The sequence below is a fragment of the Acomys russatus genome, unplaced genomic scaffold (assembly GCF_903995435.1).
Source record: "Acomys russatus unplaced genomic scaffold, mAcoRus1.1, whole genome shotgun sequence".
In the NCBI taxonomy this organism is placed as follows: domain Eukaryota; kingdom Metazoa; phylum Chordata; class Mammalia; order Rodentia; family Muridae; genus Acomys; species Acomys russatus.
In genome coordinates this window covers 4,152-28,031 of record NW_026131939.1, presented here as the reverse complement: position 1 = coordinate 28,031, position 23,880 = coordinate 4,152, and the positions used below count along the sequence as shown (strand labels likewise).

Sequence of the window (23,880 nt, the reverse complement as noted above, 5' to 3'; positions counted from 1 at the left end):
TGGGTCCTCCATCCCAGGGTGTCCACACATGCATGCCATAGCCCATCCTGTTCACACAGGAGTATAATCCAATGGGATGACTCCTCGAGACCCCTACTTAGGCCCATCCAGATCTCTATTACCTGTGCCACCCTCCATACCCAGAATAATCTAGAATCCCATTCACATACTGTATCAGTGAGTTTACTCAGGATCAGTTACACACCTCCATCTTTCTACATTCAGACCCAGATAGGAGCTATATTAGCACATCTTTGGTTACCTGTGAATTAGAATCAACCCAATCTCACCTAATATATGAATAACTTACCTACAAACTCTCCACATTTCATCTGAAATCAATCAAATTAGTGCAACAGCAAAAATTTCTGATAATCAGAGGAAGCTCATAATCCCATATCAGACGCATATCCAAAGCGATAAGTCCACATGCCCAGGTCACATCATGAAACTTCAAGCAATATGAAAGTTTAAGACAATATGTCTCCCTCTAAACCAATAGTCCTACAGGAAAGTTGTTCAATGAGAATTAACCCATACTAACCTCAGGACACAGAATTTAAAAGAACAATTACAAACATAGTCAAGGAATTCAAGGACTTTAAAGAGGACAGAAATAAATGAATGAATGAACTGTATAAGAATACAAATAAATTTCTGGTTGAAGTCTGTGTGGATTGAGTGAAAACTGACCCCTGCAACCTTGGACACTTGAACAAGTGGTCCCCAGTTGGTGGTGCTGTTTGGGGAGGCTTAGTAAAAACAGTAGTGCTAGAGGAAGTATGTTACTGGGGGCTGGCTTTGAGAGTTTAAAAACTCAAGTCACGTCCAGTTCTCTGTCTGTCTGTCTGTCTCTCTGTCTGTCTCTCTGTCTGTCTGTCTGTCTGTCTGTCACTTTCAGAACCACAATTATACCAATTCATGAACATGAGCTGACAGTCCTTCCCTTTATGAGTGTCTCACAATCTCTTTCATCAGAGGTTTAATTTTTTTCATTTTGGAGATCACCTCCTTGATTAGGTTTATTTTAAGATGTCTTTATCACAAATGGGAGTGTGCCCATGACCTCTTTCTGTTGTTGGTTTACAGAAATGTTATGGATTTGTAAATTGTTTCCATATCCTGCATATGTGTGTGTGTTCTACATTTTGTTGAGATTGTTGGTTATTTTAGGAGGTTTTGGTGTAATTTTAGGGATCTCTTATGTATATCATGGCATCTGAAAATACGGATAGTTTGATTACTTCTTTTTCTGTTTGTATTCTTTTCGTTTCTTTCTTTGGCCTCACTGATTCATGAAGTGCTTCAGGCGCTATATTGAAGGAGACATGAGATCGTGGATAGTTCTGTGTTGCTGAAAGATGATTAAAGTGGAGTTACATCTAGATATTTTTATAGATTTAAAATGATTTTGGTGGTGAGGGACAAGATGGCAGTGCACAGTGTAGACCCTGGGAAGAGGGCAGAGGCCAGAGGCTGGGAAATGGACTGAAGGGAGCAACCCAGGAGCACCAAGCTCCGCACACCCACGCCCCCCCCCCTCCTACCGTTGCAGATGAACAATTCCCAGTTCGGAATGCACAAACAAAGAATGCCCTGTGCTCCTCCAAATAAGGGAGAGCGCACAGACGCCCTGGAGAACAGACAGTCCACTGAGGTGGCTGCTGCACTGCGAGTGGCTGTTTTCTGCTGCACAGAAAACAAGTGAGCAAACGGGCCACTATCCAAAACACAGTCTTTGGGACTAAACAAGTGGGGATGATAAAAAGAAGTTCCCACCCCCACCCTTACCCCACCACGGCTGGACTTCCCCCAGGGCTTCGGAACCACAAGCCCCAAGAGTACTGGAGCAGGATAGGACCTCTGCTGAACAAAGGATCAAGACAGTGGAAGGAACATCGCATTATTCCTCTGAGGAGAACAAGTAGCCAGAGGAACCCTAGGAAATCACAGGTCCTAGGTGGCAGAACTCGGATGAATCTAGAAATTCCATCTCTCTCAGCCTAAAGTAAAAGGTAAGAAGACAAACAACAAAAACCAGGACAGCATAGCTCCACTGGAAAGCCCAGACATCAATAGACACTCTAATGCTGCTGAATCTCAGGAAAATGACCTTAACGCTACACTTACACAGTTATTTGAGAATCATAAAGAGGAAATGAATAGATCCTTCTAAGAATTTCAGGATAATACAAACAAATGAATAGAGGCCATCGAGGAGAAACAAGAAACCACAATCAATCAAACGGGCAAAGCAAATGAGTAAAGCGGTTCAAGACATGAAAACGGAACTAGCCACCATTTTAAAAGCTCAAATTAAAATGAATTTGGCTGTGGTGTTGCATGTATAGACTTTACTATGTCAAAAAAGTTGGTCTAGTTATATTCTATGACTTTTATTATGAACTCATTATGGGTTTTGTTAAAGTCTCTTTCTGCATTTATTGAAATGTTGAAGTAATATTTGGTTTTATGTCTATTTGTATGATATATTACATTAATTGATTTGGAAATGTTGAGGTGCCTCTGCATCTCAAAGATAAAAACAGAGCCTTGTACCAATTAAACAAAAGAAAAGGAGAGATTGCTCAAATAGAGAGAACCATTAATGGACTGGGAAGCATCACAAAACGCACGTGGCAGTGCAACATACTATAAAGAAATATATAAGTAACCTATTCCGTATTAAGTTGAAAAATATAAAAGTGGGGTATGACTTTCACACGTACTCTAGTGCCTCATATTTGACCGTGTCCCCTGGAAGGGAAGACCTGGTGGCACTCAGAGGAAGGATAGCAGGCTACCAAGAAGAGACTTGATACCCTATGAGCATATACAGGGGGAGGTAATCCCCTCAGTCACAGTCATAGGGGAGGGGAATAAAGGGAAAAAGGAGGGAGGGAAGAATTGGAGGATACAAGGGATGGGATAACCATTGAGATGTAACAAGAATAAATTAATAAAAAAATTGGGTGGAGTCTCTTAAATACTTTGACTTTAGTTTATTTCCATTTGGCCTAATAGGGAAGTTGACCAATCCCATAATTTCCCTATTTTTATGTTATTGATGAAATATACTCTTCCATAAGGACTGTTTTAATTTTCATTTCAATGAATTTTGCATAATAGATTTGCATACTTCCACTCACAACAGCATTTGATAACCATTTTTTTGTTGATAATAACCACTATACCTGGGGTGAGGTAGTACTTATTGTGGTTAATTTTGATGTTGTGAAAATATTCTATGACTTTGAAATTGCTCTATTTTTCTACATAGTAGGCACAAGCCCCATGTGAGTATTGGTCACACGAGTGGGAACATTCCAGACTGCAAAGTGTTGTAAATATTCAGTATACACAGACTTTTAATAATGAAAAGAATTAAAGCAAGATATATGATTGAAGCAATTAATTCATGTAAATTTTGTATATAAATAATATGTAAATATCAACATAAGTATTATCATGTCACAGCAATATTTGTGCACTTATAAAGTATAATGTATCATATTATGTTTTATAATAATATTCAATGTAATGTTATGAGTTAAACATGTGAATAATTATACTAGTTTTTAAAAATAACATCATTTATTCATAACTCATATGAATTATGCGAAAGCTATAAATGTGTGTGGCAGACATTACATCTCCAACAGACAGCATTGAACTATGACATGTCCTAAGGGAGTTGAAAGAGGAGCAGAGAAGGAATATCAAGGTTTTGTGGAAGAGGCTGTCCCGAGGACTCTCGCCATGGCCCCCAGGACCTCCTTATTCCTCAGGCTATAGATTATGGGGTTGAGCATGGGGGTGAGGATAGTGTAGAAGACAGCCAGAATCTTATCCTCTGTGGGGGAACGGAGATTTCTAGGTCGAAGATAGGTGTAGACAAAAGGTGCGTAGTAAAACGTCACCACAGTTAAGTGAGTTGAACATGTGGTGAAGGCCTTTTTCTTTCCCTCTTTTGAGTGCATATGGAAGACAGCAAAAAGGACCCGTCCATAAGAAGCTGTGATGCCAAGGAAAGGAAGTAGGAGAAACAGGCTTGTGCTCACAAACACCATGTACTCATAAACCCAAGTGTCCATACAGGCCAGGGGCAACATGGCTGGAACATCACAAAAGAAATGGTTAATGGATCTAGAACGGCAGTAAGGAATATGAAGGGCATAGACAGTATGTGCTAAAGAGTTGATGGAGCCCAATATCCAGGATCCTATGATCATCTTCACACACATTACTTTGCTCATGCGAATGGGATAATGAAGTGGGTGGCAAGATAGCCACAAAGCGGTCATAGGCCATGGAAGCCAGGAGCAAGCCCTCAGCAGGCCATAGTCAGGAAAAAAAAGATTGCACTCCACAGCCTATGAAAGAAATGGTTTTCGGCCAGAGAGGAAGTTAAATGCCATCTTGGGCACAGTGGTAGAAATGCACATCAAGTCCATGAGAGAGAGCTGACTGAGAAGAAAGTACACGGGGGTGTGGAGCCTGGGATCCACACGAATGAGGTGGATCATTGATGAGTTGCCAAACAAGGCCAGAGAGAAGACAAAGATGATGAGCAGCAAAAGCAGCAGGCCAGTTTGGTTTTGTGGAAACAACCCTAGCAACATGAAATCAGTAGAGCTCTGATTCCATTTCTCCATGGAAACTTATTTCTTATCTTTCTTGAAAAGAGTGACCTGAAAATAAATACACTTACCATGTGAAATAGAACAGGAAAATAAAGAGGAACTGGCTTGTAATGAATGAATGGTTACACTGAGTTGTTCTTCCTCCCACATTGTCACTTTGTCAAATTTATCTTGAAATATGAACTGAGTATTTCTCCCCTCTTACCTCTGACTATGTTCTCTATTCAGAGATATCTATATGGTCATTTTGAAATCCAGGATAGCAACATGAGTTTAAATAGTACACACATTTTCTCCTAGATAACTCCATGGAAGATAATTACTTACCTACCTTACAAAAACAAAGAGACTCATGTCCAGCTCACCCTGTCATCAGCATCGCTTGCTTCCTGGCACTCTTCTCCTAGCTGGCCATACTTCAGACAGATCCCAGGACCTGTTCTTTGGTGCTCTGCCTCTCAGATTCTGTAATGAATCTTTCCTTTTCCTGAAAACTCTCTCCAGTCCTAATTCACTGTTCTGGAATGAAAATGTTTTGTGTGGGCTCAGATTGACCCTAGTCATAAGATCCTATTTGTGTGTATTCACTTCCATAAGAATCCTTTGATTTGTGAAATTTTACAGATACCCACTGAATACACACTCATGATTAAAATTTAATACTATAAACATAAGTCACATATTGTATATGTATTTTTATATTTTATAATTGCAAATATTATACAAATATGTTCAAATGCTTATATTCACTGCTTTCTCTCCTTACTCTGAAGTTCATGTTTTTGTACTCCATTGTCAGGGGTGAGGAGCTTTTAAAATCCTGTCCTTTGGGGAGGAAAATGTGCAGTAGTGAGTTCTTGACTTTCCGCTCACCAGTGTTTTTTAATTATTATGTTTTTTCATTTATTTATATGTATTTGGAGAGGTGTATGTGCACTACAGTACTTGTAGAGAAAATAGAGTATTTCCCCCCGACCCTGAGAATCAAACTCAGATCATCAGGTTGGAGTCCAGTGCCTTTACCTGCTAAGCCATCTCAGCAGCCCAAATAACAAAGTAATGCCTTATTCTTGTTTATTAAGCATTTATGTCACATATATTTTATAGGCTTATTCAACTGAGGACAATACAACAAAAATAATTATCTATGTTTAGAATGAATAAATTAAAAATAAAATTATTATGTTGCATATATGTATGTGTATATGTGTATAATTATATATTTTGAAATATAGAAATATAACATAATCCACCTGAATAATTTGCAGATATATTTTTTTCAAGAAGAGTTGTTTGGTATCAGATAACAAATTGAATTTGCAGGAGAGCAGACAGAGTACATGATACAGCCTTGACATGGGAAGTGATATAAGTATATTAAGATCTGAAATACAAAAAAAAAAATATCTAAAACGTATAAACACTCCTGCCAGGATAATGTTTGCTACTTTTCTATGACCTCTGTAGATTTGTCTCTTACTGCTCTGTTCTCTGTCATCTGATTCTTCTTTATTCACTCTCTCAAGATTGCAAAACCCATAATTATGATTCATCATCTTTCTAGTATATGTTTTCTTTCTTCTCTTACCTGTTTTCAGTATAAGAGTTCATGCTTTACATATATGTGCCCTTGTATCTGAAAGGAATGCCAAGGACACTGCCTGAGAATGCTACTGGACCTGGTTACGTTGGCCTACTGCTGTTTTTCAATACTAAAGAACAGAAGATGACACTTTGTGAAAATTGTTCACATGTACTAACAAATCATTTAGCACTCTATATGTCTATGCTGAGTACAAAAACAACTATAAAGCAATGTGTAGAAAAATGAAAATACAGTTTACAGTTATCTAATCAAGAAATACTGACTAATGAGGAATTCATAGGTAGGAACATGGCAGGTGCACAGAACTGCTTGGCATAGAGTAAATATGAAATCAGAAGAATCTTGTGCTTCTTTACTATATTTTAAAGATACATGCGTGTAAGCATACAGGTAAATATGAAGCATAGATAAAATCCACAACCACCACCATTATGATATACACTCTAAAAACCTTTCCTGTTCCTAGGTGCTTGCCTTCTCTGTTCATGGAAGTTCATGCAATCTGTTGTGCAAATTAACAACGTGATGACAAGGCTAGACCGCCAAAGAAGAAACTCAAACATATGACCTGATATTACATAATGTGTGTGTGTGTGTGTGTGTGTGTGTGTGTGTGTGTGTGTGTGTAAGCATGGTAGACAAAGGCCAAGAGACAGCTGGACTGGAAACCTGCCCTGATCCAATAGGTTTAAATACCTAGTGTAAACATATCTGTGTGTAGTCCCTTACTCAAGTGATGAGCAAGGAACAGGGTTAGGAGGGAAAACCAGTGAGGACAAAAAACAATGAGACAAGCTTGTGAAGGGCAGATGTGAGGGCAATTGTGGAGGGAGAAAAGAACTTGAATTCTGATCTGAATAAGATGAGAAAACTGGAAGAGTGATATGCTCTTAGATACATTTGTGGACCTCATTCACGATGCTCTTGCTCAGAAGGGAGCTGCCAGAAGGACCATGAAGAGTAGGGCGAGCTACAGAGAATATCTGCTGATTGACAAGGTTAGAAAACAGAGCCACACATCTCAGAAAACCAATGATGCTTGGGCACTTAGGAATGTGGGTTCCCTACGTGAATATAGGCTCCTGTCTGATAAATCACCGATATCTGGCATCTGGCACAGTACTTACTTACAGCAGGCTCTCAAACTGTGTGCCTGCTGAGATGAGTTAAACACTTTCATTAGAGATGATAGATTATTATTGTTCATTCTAATAAAGCTGTGTGCTCCTGCATCATGACTTGTGAATAAAGGGAATCCTCTTAGGGGAACTTCTGTTACTTTCTTGAACACAGGTTTAGCTGTAGAGGAAGGGACATCCCAGCCATCCTTTCAGGAGATGTTTCCGATAGTCGGCTTTGGACACAGAGTCTGCACTAAGCTTACATTTCACATGTTAACGTTTACATGTTCAACTTTTATGAAAGGGGTGCACAGATGTGTGCTCTCAGATCACTTCTCAGTGGTTCATAAGCAGTCTTTAAGGACAGTTAGAACAGTGATTGTTTTATTTTCAATGTTAGAAACTCGTCTTGTCACATTGTATTTGAGAGCAGCTGTTTTCGTGAGGACAGATACCTGGACTTGAAGGTTTAGGGTTTCAGACATTGAGTCAGAGCCAAAGAGCTTTCATTTATTCCCAGAAATTTTCCTTATTGGTTCTGGGCCTTATTTAATGCACCAGAGTCACATGATATTCTTAGTTACACTTTAATTTTAAAATATTCCAGTGGTTAGAAAGTAGATGTTCATGTTCCCCTTAATTATTCCAAAAGACAGGAATACATAGAGTACTTTAAAAGCTCTGTGATGAAGAGATTATTATACAGGAGTGCTACAAACACAGGATGCTGGATTAATTTTGCCAAAGTTACAGATGTATCCACACAACACAGTGAGAAAAAAACTACAAAGCACAATAAATTGATCATCAGAACCTCTGATTATTCTTTAAAACTCCAGGACACTTGGGAACATGAAGTTCAATGAGGTTTCTGCATCCTGCATGTATTAGGTACTCAAGAAAGCATCCATCTGTTTCCTCAATTGCACACCTTAGCTTCTGAGAAACCCCAAGACCAGAAAAAATTTAGCTGGGTATTTATGGTCCCCGCCTTGAAAACAAGCACATTGTAGAGTTCAAATACGTTTATGTCATTTCTCCTGCATCTTAAGCTCACCTTGCTTTCCTACTTTGTTATGAAAAACCTAGAAAGAGCTTGCTTATGTCATGGGAGACATCCATCCAGAATCTACCCTACTGATCTAACCCAAATCAGCTCTGCCTGATAACATCATCTGGACCCAGCTCATCCAAGGATCTTATACTTGTGCACATGTTTATGAAAAAGAAAAGTACCTTTAAAACACAGACATTCTCTGTGGACAATCCTTGAGTCTTGCGAAGTCTTAAGCTTCCTTTTTTGTTCTCATCCTCTGCTCGGTATGCCACAAGATCATCTCCTGTGCAGCAGTCCCAACTGAAGGCTGAAAGTCTGTGTCTTACACAAGAACCACTTCTCCTACCAAAACATCAGGAAAGAAACTTTCAAGAGTTATCTACTAGTCGCCTTATTCACAATGAAACCAAGAAGACATGATTAACCCTCCTGAAATGTTCATGCCTATTGCTCAGATAAAGCATCCTTTCTTACTAATTATTTTTAAAATGAAACACAAGAGACATTTTAGATTTATTTCCCACATACTATATTGGTGCAAGACAGAATAGCAAATGCGATATTTTATATGCACAACCTTGGATCACCAAGACTTAGATATTTCTCTTTTTCCTCTAATTATTCCCTCGTGTCTAAATCTAGAGAGACAAAGCCTTGGCCATTTCTCCTGACTTGGCTACTCTGAGGTAGCTCAATTTTGAACTTAGAGAAATGAATAGATGACAATTACCACTCCCGTAATCACAGGATGCCTAAAAATAAACTAAAGAGGGTGATTATTCCAGAAAACTACTTGAGAGCTATCAAGGATATTGGTCTATCTGTATTATAGTCCCTCTTTTTTATGTGTTGGACCCCAAAGGGGTACACACTGATACACAAAAACATTTATCTAGCGATAAATTTTACTTTAGTCACAGGTTAATGTCGAGGTCTTGTGATAAAGTCCATATTCAGTCAGTCTCAGGGTCATCCAGGATGACGTATTCACCGCTGATCATATCCCAAAACAAATGAAAAGCTGTGGCCTGCATGGTTGGGTTTGATGTGTTGTGGGCTTCCTTTTCACCTAGCTAATGATTTCTTCTGCTGTATTTTTTTAGAGTAAAACCCACGTGTCAACTGTTGGTCTTGATTCTTGAACAAATGGAGAATTATTTTAAGCCCTTTCTTACACCATTACCCTGCGGGGTACTGTATAGGTTTTATTCTAACAGTTTCAATATTTTGGGTTTTAGGCTTAAGTCCTTGATCCAGTTGGAGTTAGTTTTTATGAAAGGTAATAGATACTGGTCTAATTTCATTATACTTCAGTTTTCCCAGCATCTTTTGTTGGAGATGATTTTCTCAGCTTATGGGGTGCTTTGGTTTTGGTTTTTGGTTTTTGGAATCTTTGTCGAAAACTAACAAGCTGAAGTTATATGTACTCATGTTTTGATAGTCTATTTTATTTCATATGTCCTCCTGTCTGTTTATGTGCTGGTACCATATGGATTTTATTACTCTGGCTTCATAAATCATCTTGAGGTTTGGACTGGTAGCTCTTCCAGTGTTGCTCTTTTTCCCATAATTGTTTTAGCTAATGGGGTATTTAATGATTTATTATACATTTTAGGATTTTTTTCTGTCTCTGTGAAGAATAAAGTGGGGTTTAACAGGAATTACATTGAATCTGAAAATGGCGTTTAATAGAATGGTCATTTTTCACAATATTAATTCTACAAATCTATAAGCATAGGATATCTTTCCATTTCCTAGTGTATTTATCTCTTTCATCAGAGGTTTTAGGTTTTTATTTAGAGGTTTCCCACTTCTTTAGTTAAGTTTATTCATGTGTGTGTTGTGTGTGTGTGTGTGTGTGTTTGTATGTACGTATGTATGTATGTATGTATGTATGTATGTATGTATAGAGGAAAACTTGATTTAAAAACTTGTACTGGGTTCAACTACACAATTCTCACTGGAGAGCATTTGTGAGGAGACAGGTGAATTTACAGGCAGTCAAACTGTTTGACATTTTGTGTCAGACTGAGCCAAGGGACTGCATATTAGAACCAGGCTCCATCTTAGAATTGAGATTAATACTATGGGTTAGAGTTGCAAGAGCAATGTCACCAAGAAGAATCTGAGCACAGGGTGTATGAGCCAGATTGGATCATATGACAGATTTGGTTTAGGGTGTGATGGGTTAAGATATGATGGACAGAGGGCACTGGGTTAGGGTAAGATGTTAATCCTGGTCTAAGCCTGGAGCTAAATCTATCCTTTACTCCTTGGAATAGAGAATTTAGAATACTTGGTTTCCAGATTGAAGCAATTATTCATTAGGAGAAATTTGGTTCATCTTCTTGAGCAGTCAATGTCCTTGAGAAGTTCTTTAGGAACTCCTTGGAGCAACTTGTAGAATAAGAATTGAGACAAGGATCAATGTGACAACACACTGACATTTGCCTTAAGAATCTAGTTTAAAACTAAAGCTTTTGTCAGGTACCCAAAAGACAGACTGAAACTCATCAGATCCCTGTAGTCTTTCCCTGAGTGTGGTCACACTATGTGAAACTCATCAGATCCCTGTATTCTTTCCCTAGGTGTGGTCAAACTATGTGAAACTCATCAGATTCCTGTATTCTTTCCCTGAGTATGGTCACACTATGTGAAACTCATCAGATCCCTGTATTCTTTCCCTAGGTGTGGTCAAACTATGTGAAACTCATCAGATTCCTGTATTCTTTCCCTGAGTGTGGTCACACTATGTGAAACTCATCAGATCCCTGTATTCTTTCCCTGAGTGTGGTCACACTATGTGAAACTCATCAGATCCCTGTATTCTTTCCCTGAGTGTGGTCACACTATGTGAAACTCATCAGATCCCTGTATTCTTTCCCTGAGTGTGGCCACACTATGAAAAATTCATTCTGCCCCTCATTATCATACTTTTATCTTTATCTCATGCACCACAACAAGTATCCAAGCCTAACTAGTTAGGGTTGCGGGAGCCAGGATATTTTTTCCATTAAAACTCAACTTACAATGTGAACTGAAATGAATCCAGGCTAAATTTAGTGATTATTAATTACATGAGACATTCCTTGTCAACCCATTTAGTACAAAATAAATGATATAAAGACCCAAGTACACACAATATACACACTTACAAATATTAGTGTCCATGAACTAAGAACCTAAATTTATGCTTCCATAAATTCTATGCTTTAATGAGATAACAATTTCATTAAGTTTTATAGCAACAGACTGTCATAAATTACCATACTTTTCAAGTACAATAGCATATCTAAGAGGCAAAGCAGGAAAACCCCTGGTACAGTCTCAGATGCTACTTAATGATATTCTTAGCTTTGGGGTTGGTGTAATCTAGGAGTCTGCTAACCCATTACAGAGGATGTACATGATAGTCATGAGGATGTTAGGTCACACACAGAGGTGCCCTGAAAATGGCTACGTAAGGGAGCTAGTTAGCGCAAGACAGTTTCAAATCAGGCTCTGGGCATGGAAAATTCAAATCTCTGTAAGGTCACTGAAATTCTAATTGATCATTATCTTCAAGAACTTCTTTATGGAAACTTTCATTCATAAGAGACATTAAAATATACCTATATTTTCTTTGTTTTGACTTTTCTTTTTTTTCTTCTTTTTTCCTTTGAGATAGAGAAAATGAAGGTGAGTTGGTGTGAGGAGGACCTGGAAGCAGTTAGGGAGGAGAGAATGTGGTCAGCATACACTGTATGAATATTTTAATTACAAAAAAAGAGAGAAGATAATATATATGTAAATATTAGCATGCCATTTAACTTTTCATTTTTCCTAACAAGAGGTATGTGTGTATTGTTAGGCTAGTAATTTTACATGCTTTATAATGAAATAATACTCTTTAGTATAATAAAGATATTATATATTATTTCAGTATATATTCATATACATATTCATATATGTGAAAATAAATGGGCCATAGTACATTGTCACCACAACCATGTGGAAGGAGCAGGTGGAAAGGACTTTTGCTGAGCTCCTGATGACTGCATTTGGAAGACAGTGAGGAGAATTTGCACATAGGATATAGAAATCATGGAAAATGGAACCATATACACATATATATACATGATATAATAAACTTATAAAATGTTTACAATTCTGCTGTGAGAACAAGATTTGATTAAGAGTATAAATGCCTCTTTTATGTTAATGTCACCAAATTTTTGAAATTCAATAGTTAGGAGATACTTTTATAGTACATTTAATGCTCTGACCTTATTTTCCAGAATATTCTTTTTAAATAGTTTGTGTTATGCTTCCAGTCTATAAACAATATATCATAAAATCAATCTCAAAAAAATAACCTGCTCGATTTTAAGATACTTCTTTTCTTTATATTATAATATAATTATGTCATTTCCCTCTTTCCTTTCCTCCCACCAAATTCTCTTATATGCCTTTCCTTGTTCTCTTTCAAGTTCATGATCTTTTTTTTTTTTCATTAATTGTTATTACATGCTAAAAGTTTTTTTATTTCTTTGGTTTAATTTTTGAGCAATTTGTTGCTAATAAAAACAAAGTCTGTTTTCCCACTGTTATTGCAGATGAACCAAGTTATTTAGAATTACAGTCTCTGTGATCATATTGACAATAGTTCCACTTTAGCTTATGTGCTTTCATTATCCTTCTGTGTACTGAGAGTCTTCATAAAGAAAAGATGTTAAGTTACAAAATTCTGGCAATAACCTATTATAGAGTGTAACGAATTTTCATTAACTAAAAGTAGTATAAATTGTGCCTTAGTCATGATCTTATTGCAAAGAAGAGACACCATAACCAAGGCAAATCTCACATAGGAAAAACTTTTACTTAAGATGGTTTACAATTCAGAGTCTTGGTCCCTTATAGCAATGGCATGGTAGCACACAGGTAGGCATGGTGCTGGAGAGGCAGCTGAGAGTCCTACATCTGAATCCACAGGCAGCAAAAAGAGAATGACGCACACTAGGCCTGGTTTGAGCTGCTGAGAATTCAAGGCCACCCCTAGTGGCACACTTCCTCCAACAATGCCATACCTAATCCAAGAAGGACACACCTCCCAGTAGTACCAGTCCTTATGAGACTATGGATCCACTTTCATTTAAACTACCACAAACTGTGATAATTTATCATCTTTGCAAAAACATATTGTATTCCAATCAGAGAACTAAAGATTGAAATTTTGACTAAGTAACAAGAGCAATCAAAATAGTCCATTCTGTAATATGAAATCAGTAGGATAATAAACCCTAAAATTCCATGTTGAGCTCTTTACAGAAAACTATACCATACAGAAGGGAACTGTGCAGCACCCAACAATAAGGACTACTCTTAACCTAACAGTGGCTATGAAATGCATAGAGAAGTTATGAAATGCTAAAACATTTTGTGATTCTTGTAGAAGACTCTACTGTAAAGGACAAATTATTGAATTTCCGTCAATTATACCCTCATATGATGTCTTCTCATTTTAAATGACTTATCATATGTTATTGATTAACAACAATTATTCAAAATATTGGATATTATATGATTGAAACTTTCTCCAATTAAAATGAAGCATTTTACTTTGTTGCTGTTTGTAAAATGATTTAATTGCTTTTAGTGGGATTTTTTCTTTACATTAAGTTTGGGTGTTTCCTAGAACAGTTCGCACGCATTAATCCACAATATTTACTATACATACATTAGCAAACTTTTCTATCTTCTTATATAATATTTTATTGTTGCCTTAGCACAGGATACCATAACTTTACCATGGACATCTGTATATAGATATAAATATATATCTGTTTACAGTTATTATCCTGAAGTAAATGTGTGAACCAAGCTAAGAAAGTGAATTTAGAAAACACAAAAGTGAGACATTTTTATATTCATTTTTTATTCAGAAAATTACTCTGAACCATGTTTTTCACAGCCATCAGGACGTCTTTATTCCTAAAGCTGTAGATTATTGGATTGAGTGTGGGTGTCAGGATGGTATAGAATATTGCCAGGATCTTATCCTGGCCCGGAGTGTGGTATGAGCGAGGTCTCATATATGTGAAAATAAATGGGCCATAGTACATTATCACCACAACCATGTGGAAGGAGCAGGTGGAAAAAGACTTTTGCCGAGCTCCTGATGACTGCATTTGGAAGACAGTGAGGAGAATTTGCACATAGGATATAGAAATCATGGAAAATGAAATCAGCAGGAAAATAATGCCACTCACATAAACTCCTCGTTCATAGTGTGATGTGTCTACACATGACAACTTCAACATGGCAGGGACTTCACAGAAAAAGTGATCAATGGCCCTCGAGTGGCAGAAGGGAAAGTGGAGTGCAAAAGCTGTGTGGACTGTGGAGTTGAGAACCCCCACAAGCCAGGAGCCCACAGCCATCATCCCACTGGAGTTGTCCCTCATCAGCACAGGGTAACGAAGTGGGTGGCAGATGGCCACATATCGGTCATAGGACATAACTGCCAAGAGAAGGCACTCACCACCTAGCAAAGTGAGAGACAGGAATATCTGGAAGCCACAGCCTGCAAAGGAAATAGTTCTGCTCCCGGAGAGAAAGTTGGCGATCATTTTAGGCACGATGTTAGAAATGTGCAAGATATCCATGAAAGAGAGGTGCCTGAGCAGGAAATACATTGGGGTGTGGAGTCGAGAATCCCTGCGGATTAGGAGGATCATGAGGGTGTTTTCTATTATGGTCATATTAAAAATGAAAAATATAAATGAGAAAAAAACTAAGCTTGTCTGGGAAGAAGAGAACAGTCCCAAAAGAATGAAGTCACTGCTGGATGTGTGGTTTTCGTGTCCTATCATGTCTCCTCCAATTTTACCTACGAAGAGACGGTTATTTTATTATGAAAAAGCTGTTAAGTCTAAGTCTTAGACTCACATATATATATATGTTTACATAATACAATTAGCTCATGCATAATTTATATCCACCACCAAGTGCCTCATAGAGGGTTTCAGAGGAGATGTACAAGTACATTTTTTGTTCTAACAAATTATAAAATTGAGTGTGGAATAGACCTCTTTATATTTTAGAACTCATAGCTGCAATTACTTGCATATGCTTTGCATAAGTCCAGTCATTTCTTAAATATACCTTTCACAACTGAACATCCTGTGTAAGCTCCACTGGAGATTTCTTTGGGTGGGGCTCTCCCTAGAACCTGCACATTGCAAAACCATCCATTAATTAACTGTGTATTCCAACTAAAACACAGACTTTCCTAATATTTTGCATTGCTCCACCTTAAAATCTTGGATATTAAACAGTAGGCTCTAGTTATGAAAGAAAAGAATGAAGAATAATAGCAGTGTGAATTGTGTAGGTGATTCTGTGCTGTTTAACACCATGAAGGAAACTGCCCAAGATAAATTGTAGACACATTCAATACTTCTTTCAAATGACTCTGTAATTAAACATCAGTGTGTGTGTGAGAGAGAGAGACAGACAGACAGACAGACAGACAGACAGACAGACAGAGACAAAAACAAAGATGTGGGCAGAGATTCTCCATAGATCTAAAAAGCTCTTTTTCATGAAAAGTTATTAAGGATCTTTAACTTATATAATTAATTATTAATGCAGTTAGTTATTAATAATTCATAAGTATCTTAGCTAATTTCCACCTGGGAAGCCCCATATAAGACTTGTTGCTCTTACCCACTTAGTCAGGCTGTGCATAGCTCATTACTCAGCAATGTCCCACTAAGTTCACTTTGAAGTTACTTCCTAGCTTTAGGCACAGCTATAGATCAAACTCTTATAGACTACATAAGCTTTATATTGCTTTCTATCATTTGCTTTTATTTTATTTATTTACTATTGTGTACATGCATTCATACATGTGTATACATGGTGTGGGAGTACACACATGCAGCAGTCAGCATATCAGTTCTTTAAAGTCAGTTATGTCTTTCTGTGTTTTAAAAACTATTTATGGCATTATTATATAATTAATATCGTTTCCTTTTCCTATTTCTAAATCCCTCCTTTCTGTTTTTCAAATCCATGGCCTCTCTTTTCATTAATTGTAGTGGGGGGGTTAATAAGTGCTCAGTCTGTATGGTACCTGTGTGTTTGTCTTTATAGCTGACCATTTGGTATTTGGAGAAGACCGTTTCTCATGCTCTCAGCATTCCTTACTTGTCTATAATTCTTTCTCTAGGGCCAAGTCCTCCTGGGATTTCTCCTGTCCGCAGTAGCATGCCTATTGGTGCTGTCTTTGTTTCCTTCCATTTTTTACATATGTTCCTAGGATCCAGCTAGGATCACCAGGTTTGAGTGACAAGTGCCTTTACCTGTTGAGCCATCTACCTGTCCTCAACTAAGTAGTTATGGCAGTTTTATACACCAGATGCTCATTAACTTAAAATTTCTTAGATTGCATTTTCACTTTACTGCCCGATGTATATTCTCCAGATAAAGTATGCAAACTTTTTAAATTTTAACTAGTAGCCGTTGTTCACCAATATCAATGTAACTATTCATCTCTATCTGAGAAGAATACTTATTGGGGAAGTATCTGATATGGAAATTGTGGAGAATACTACATTTAATTGCATACTTACATGAGAGAAGCATTATTACTGTTTGAACCTGAAAATGACTCATTGGTAAATAAACTTCAAGAATCTAACTCATTTAGTTGGTGACCATCTGCTTGTGGGCTATGACTTAGCTCACCTATTGTGCACATGTCCCTGGGTTTAACTCCTAGAAGTTGGTTCCTACAAATTCACCCATTAGAATTTAAACATTCAGTAAACACTGATGTGAACTAACTCATTTCTAGAAGATATGTAAGGTGGGGGTAATAAATGCAATGATAGGTTTCTTGATAAGAATTGGAGTGTTGTTAGCTCAAAAATGTGTTTTTAAATAGCCATATAAACTATATCTCACTGTCTTAAAACAAGATAATAAAATTTAATTCAAATAAAGTATCTTAAAATATAGTTTCTGTCTCATTGAACAAAAACATAGACCAGATACAAAACTATGTAAAAATTTGTATTAAATTTTTCTGAAATTCAGTCAAGATGATATCAGCTCTTGCTTACAGAGCTGCTTTTAAGATTAAAAGAAAAATAAATAAATAAATAAAAATATTGAAAGAAACCTATTAAATACCCACCAGAGGGAAAGAAAACACTCCTAGAATAGCAAATCCTCAGAAACAATGACTGTTGCTACAATCATTGTATTAGTAGTCTTTTATAGTTTCTATAACTATTGTTATTTCTGTATTTTTTAATATTCTAAGCTTGTTCATATAGGAGAGAGACATGAGGAAGAGGAAAAGATAGAGAGTGGGAAAGGCTTACAGACTATGAATGAAGATCCCAAGATGTTACCCAGCCAGGAGAATTTGTGCTATATTATCATTCACTGTATAGTTAAGTAAATTTGTGACCTCACTAAAGGAGAAAGAATGCAGGACATTGTGTGGGGATGTCTGGGTAACCTCTCACTAAGATATACACATGGACATATGCTTGGAAAAGCTAAATGACACTCCTGAGCCAGCCAGTAAACCACTCATAAATTCATTTTCCACCAACCAATGTTTGTTTGTTTGTTTGTTGGTGTGTGTGTGTGTGTGTGTGTGTGTGTGTGTGTGTGTGTGTTTTGTCCTTTTAACCCTTCAGATACATGTAATCATTGCAGAGTTACCATCTGTCTACACTTTTTACTGACAGCCAGATTTAATAGAATCATATATCACATAATGTCATCAAATTAATAATGCAGGATAGTGAGCTATTAGAACAAATCCCTTGGAATAGCCTCCTGAATCAATGCCATGAATGGGCACTTATAACTCCAGAATTGGTAGATGTGGGATGTTGTTATTTTGTGCAATTGGAAAAGCCCCAAATCTCCTTACCTCTATCCTATACACAAATCACACTTACACATAAATCATGCTTCTATAAGTGCTGCCTCCATATGCAGTGTGCATGTACTATGTCCTCTCAGATCTTATGAACTGTGTGTAGACCTGATGATTCTAAATCCCTCACCCTCTTCTTTCAGATGAACAAAGTTTACACAGATTCAGTGCCACATTTGTAATCCTGTGCTACTCATTTTTCCTGAAGCCTACAGATTGTAACTAACTGATGCTGGTCTCCCATTATAGACTGTGAGGGTGGGAACTAAGGCAGCATACCATTATCACTTCCCTTATATAAATTTCAGCATGCTATTACGAACAGACTCAAGTGGAAGTGTTACAGGAGCAGGAAGATGTGAGTCCACTCCCCCCACCAAAGCAGCACATTCTCAATCACAAGATTTGCTCCTACAATGGTAGCACCTCCTTCCTTTGAAAAATTATAAAAACTTTGCTTTATATTCATGACTTGCCTGCCTCGCTGAAGAAGGAACCTATTTCTGTTGTATCATATACCTTACAATACCTAATTACAGTACCTTTAAAGTATTTCCCCATACAGTAAGGCCGGCTGAAAGAAAATAAATAAATAAAGTCAGATAATCTAGAAAATTACCTTGTTGGTTGTTGGTTCCATTTATCTATTCTACCATGAAAAACAAAGGTTGTAGCAAGGAAGGTTTTGTTGCTATTTTCAAGACCAGAAATATACAAAATATTGAACATGTCCTTGGAATTATTAACTGATTCCAGCAACTGTGACATAAAGTCAGGCTATAGTTAGCAGAGGTGAAACATTAGGTTTTGTAGACAAATATGTATATGTCTTACACACAGATGGGTATTACACAAGTCTAATGGCTAAGAGCCTGGTAGGAATGAAATCTTAATGAGATCTGTACCTACATAAATGAACATGTATCAAATGTGCAGTGTCTGCATTATGAGAAAATCCCCAGTTCCAACTTTTTCAAGCACTGTATCTTGAGTACTCTCCTGCAGAGATAATTTTGCTAAAAAGGCGTCAAACTGAGTTTCCTGCACTTCAGACTTATTATTATAATACACTTTCAGTACACTCCATCTTTGACTAATTTTTTGAACAATCAAGAACTTAAAAATCTCTTGACAACACATTAGAATTATGTTGCTTTAAGATGGAGAAGGTGAGATGCCCACTGTTATCGAAGCACGGGGACTGCCAAGACATAGGTTTGACTGTTGCCACTTTAAACTCTAAATGGTAAACCTTCTCCTAAAGCAGGGCTGGTAAAGGTGGCCACACAGTCTAAGAGCGATCTCACCTCTCCTACAGATCAGATGGGCAAAGAAAAAGATCTTAATGTTAAGGCAACATCGAAGTTGCATCCTCATATGGGCACCAGAGCTTCTTCAAAGGGCCAGATAAGCTACACAGCTTCACTATGGCAGCCAAGATCTTTACTGTGGCTGTCTGTCAAGAATCTGTAAATTATTTCTTTGACGTTTAGCAGTTTTTGAGTGGAGAGACAATAGGTTCATTAACCATGGCCTTTCTAGTTCTGTTTCCTCATCAGTTTTTGTTAGTATATCGGCACAGTGAATAACATTGTCTCTCTCCTTTCTAGAGATAAAACAAAACAAAGTTTAAAAAATTATGCTACACATGTTCATATTTCTTCTAAGTTATTTCAAGGAAATGTTATTGGGTGTTATTTTTTTAATAAAAAATTGCACCCGGACAATTTTAGAATGTCTAGACGGTTTATGAGACTTCACAAATTAATTTTAAAATAGATATAATATGCTAGTTATGTAACTATTACAGAATGGCATACATTTGTGAACAGAATAGTAATGAAATATTAATAAGAGTTTTTTTCATAAATTGGGTTCAAAATATCTAATAGGAGAATAGCTATGAGCACCTATTATAATTGCTTGCTACTCTGAACACTTGAATTATTTTTAAACTTGTGTAATCTCCAGTTTGCTATCACTTTTGTCTATTGTATTCAAACCACGTAACCCTTATTTTGCATCACGTAGAAGTTAAAGATATTGTACCATACTGGTGAATTTCCTACCTCTAGATTCTCCAAATGTTTAGTCCTAAGAGTCAACACTATAATACAGTTTCAAGTATGCAAATGTGTTCTGTCACATCACTGTAATTTAAAAAAAAAACCGTGAAATCTATCTTTATTTACTATTTCCAGTGAATTATTTTGTATTTACACAATTTAATGTGTTTCCTATATTTCCCATACTTTGGGTACTACCACAGAAACAATATAGCCTAATCATCCCAAAGGTTTTCCATTCTTCAAGTATACATGGGAAATCCCTCTTTCCTTGGATCACCATGCTTTCTGCAGAGAAACTGGCTCTGTTCCATTCAGAATCAGCCAACTGCCTCAGGACATCTCAGTCTGTAAGTGAAGTGCTTACATGAGCTCACTTACTGCTGGAGCACAAAGCTGGGGCTTGCCGCAGCCTATTCCAGCACGTGGTGAGCTGGCCTGTGCATCTCAGCAGGACCCGGTCCTCCCTTCTGCCCTTCGTACTCACCACACAGCCTATTCCAGCACGTGGTGAGCTGGCCTGTGCATCTCAGCAGGACCCGGTCCTCCCTTCTGCCCTTCGTACTCACCACACAGCCTATTCCAGCACGTGGTGAGCTGGCCTGTGCATCTCAGCAGGACCCGGTCCTCCCTTCTGCCCTTCGTACTCACCACATCAGACCTGATTTATCCCACAAGGCATACTTTATCCTCTAGGTTTAGCAGTGTGCAGACCATCTCCACTCAGCGTGCTGAGCCCTTGCTTATGTTATTAATAATACCTCTATGGACATGATGCTTGGAAGGTACCTCAGTTCCAGCATCCCCTTCAGATAAGCTTGAGCTGAGCAATGGATCCCTTAGACACAGCATGGGAAAATGTGGAAGACATCTAGTGTCCTTGGAGTTCTTAGTGTGTGGTTTCTAGGAGAGAAATCAGCCATCTTTTTATAGAGGATCATTGGGAATTGAATCCCCTGAGAGTCAGCTGGGAGTGTAGAAGTAGTTTGTGTGGGGAAATGGGTGCACTGCAGCATTCTATGTGATAAAATAGAGGGGCCTGAGCATCACATCATCACCAAAGAAACTAGATATATAAATGAATATAGTATTTTGATAATTAATTTTGTTAATTTAGTAATAAGTTATGACCCAACTTTTCTCTGCACTTCAGAATTTCATGCAAGATTTCAAGCATCTCTTGTTCATTAACACCTTACAGGAGTCGTTCTGGTTTTAAGACATGTAGCTTAAGATGACCTAGACCACACCATGGAGCCAAGGGTTGGGCTCAGCTTGTAACAATCTCCTGCCTCAGTATTGTAAATACTAGAATTATGGGCAGCCATATGTAGTATCTTATAACTATTATTTTATTTGTCAAACTACAACATGAGGCCCACAAAAATTGTACGACATTCACTTCCAGGGCTGTATAGCTTAGCTCCAGTGTAGGCTGGTCCTGCTGTCAGAAGTCACAGTCTAAACGGAACATCATGTCCCCACAAACTTCACTCCTTCATTCAACAAAAGACTCTCGATTTTATAACACATTGTTCTTCAGGACAGAAGAGTAAGTCTTTTCTGCTTAGGTATATGTTACCTGAATGCTGATGCACATTGCATGGATGTGTGGTGTTGAGGCTGTTACAATTGGCTCTTTCCAAAGGAAAGTTTTCTCATTTCAGAAACTTGGCTCATTTCAGTAAGAGAAATTGCCTTTGACAAGCTTCTCTCCATTTCTCAATGATGACAGTTGAAAACCTATGTGCCAGTGCATCTTTCTGAGTCTGACGCTCGTGATCTTGCCTGGGCCATACTCAACTTTTAGGCTTTTCCAAAGTCACCTATGCTGTGAGCTGGGCCACAGGACCTTAGACAAACTTCACCACATCCGAACGCAAGGAATCACCTGGGATACATAAATGTTGGTTGGCCCAGTCTGGGGAGTCCCTGAAGCCTTACTTATCTATGTTTCTGGCCCTCAGGCATAGCCTAGTCATAGCCTGCATTGTGAGATACCCAGATGAGTGCCCTATGCCTTGGCACACTCATGCCATCCTTACACTTCCAGGCAAAGCGCAGATAACTCATAAAAAACATGGGAAAACTTACAAGCCAAATGGATCAAATAAAAGATAAATATAGGGATTCATAAATAAAGTAGAGGAATTGGACCTGACAAGCAAAAGAATATGAAAAATTAATATGAAAATTCATGTAAAGAGCATGCAGAAATTATGAGAGCCAGGAAAACAGCCATCTTCAACTAAAGGCACTAATGAAGGAGAATAATCCCAGGATAATGGCATATACACTTCCCCAAAATTAAGAAAATGGCAATGCATAAAAATACAAGAAGCACAGAGAATACCAAAGAAACATAAAAGTTTGTTCCTTGTCATGTCATAGTTAAAACAGTAAATATAGCAGAGAAAGGGTGTTTAAAGCTACAAGAGAAAAAAGTAAGTTACACATAAAGAAAAAAGTCACCAGAATAATGCTTGATTTCTACTTGGAAACTTTTAAAGCCATAAAATTCTGTAGCAACATAGTTCAAGTTCTAATATACCATACACGCATACATAGACACCTGTGCCCAGCAAAAGCCATCTTTCATAGTTAGAAGAAAAAGATTAACTTCATGTTTATCAACCCAATTGTAAAGATAATACTGAAACATTAATTGACTAAAGAGAGAAATAGGATGCCCTAGAGACTATAGAAATGAAGCTATGATTGTTGAAACACAAAGTATGACTAAGAATCCAAACAGCAAGAAATAACTGCAATCAACATATGTCCTTCAATAATAACTATAGATATCAGTGACATAAACTCTACATTCAACATACATAGGCTAGCTGAATGTGTAAAGAAACAAAATCCATCTTTCTGTTGTCTACAAGAAACCCACATTAGCTTTAAAAATAGGAACCAACTTAAAGTAAAAGGTTGGACAAGGTGAATCATGAAATAAGTGGGTGTTACTTACTAATATGCAATAAAATAAACTTCAAACAAAAATTAATCATAAGAGATGAAGAAGGACATTTCTTTTTTTTTTTTTTTTTTTTTTTTTTAAAGCATAGAAAGCTTTATTTGACAGCTTGTCAGAATAACATGACATATATATTAATGTTTACTTATCTAACATATGAATGACAAACATTATTTCAATTATCCATTCTTTTTATTCTTCTGGTTTCCTCTACTTTTCCCTAACATTTCTTTTTTTTTTTTTTTTTTTTTTTAATTTATTCTTGTTACATCTCAATGTTTATCCCATCCCTTGTATCCTCCCATTCCTCCCCCCCCCCTTTTCCCATTATTCCCCTCCCCTATGACTGTTCCTGAGAAGGATTACCTCCCCCTGTACATTCTCATAGGGTATCAAGTCTCTTCTTGGATCCCTGCTGTCCTTCCTCTGAGTGCCACCAGGTCCCCCCTCCAGGAAGCATGGTCAAA

At 37.4% G+C, this 23,880-nt stretch overlaps 1 protein-coding gene and 1 pseudogene across 1 annotated transcript; both read right to left on the bottom strand.

Moving 5' to 3' along the window:
• Positions 1-3,719: 3,719 nt before the first annotated feature.
• LOC127186670 (olfactory receptor 2L13-like) lies at positions 3,720-4,655 on the bottom strand (annotated as a pseudogene).
• A 9,678-nt stretch (positions 4,656-14,333) lies between these two features.
• LOC127186665 (olfactory receptor 2AJ1-like) lies at positions 14,334-15,278 on the bottom strand. The gene has a single exon (XM_051142897.1). It carries the CDS (start codon positions 15,276-15,278, stop codon positions 14,334-14,336), a length of 945 nt encoding a protein of 314 aa, XP_050998854.1.
• Between the last annotated feature and the right edge of the window lie 8,602 nt (positions 15,279-23,880).

What these genes read in the sequence shown, in the direction of transcription:
- LOC127186665 (XM_051142897.1), bottom strand. Translation starts at nt 15,278, where the DNA reads ATGATAGGACACGAAAACCACACATCCAGCAGTGACTTCATTCTTTTG.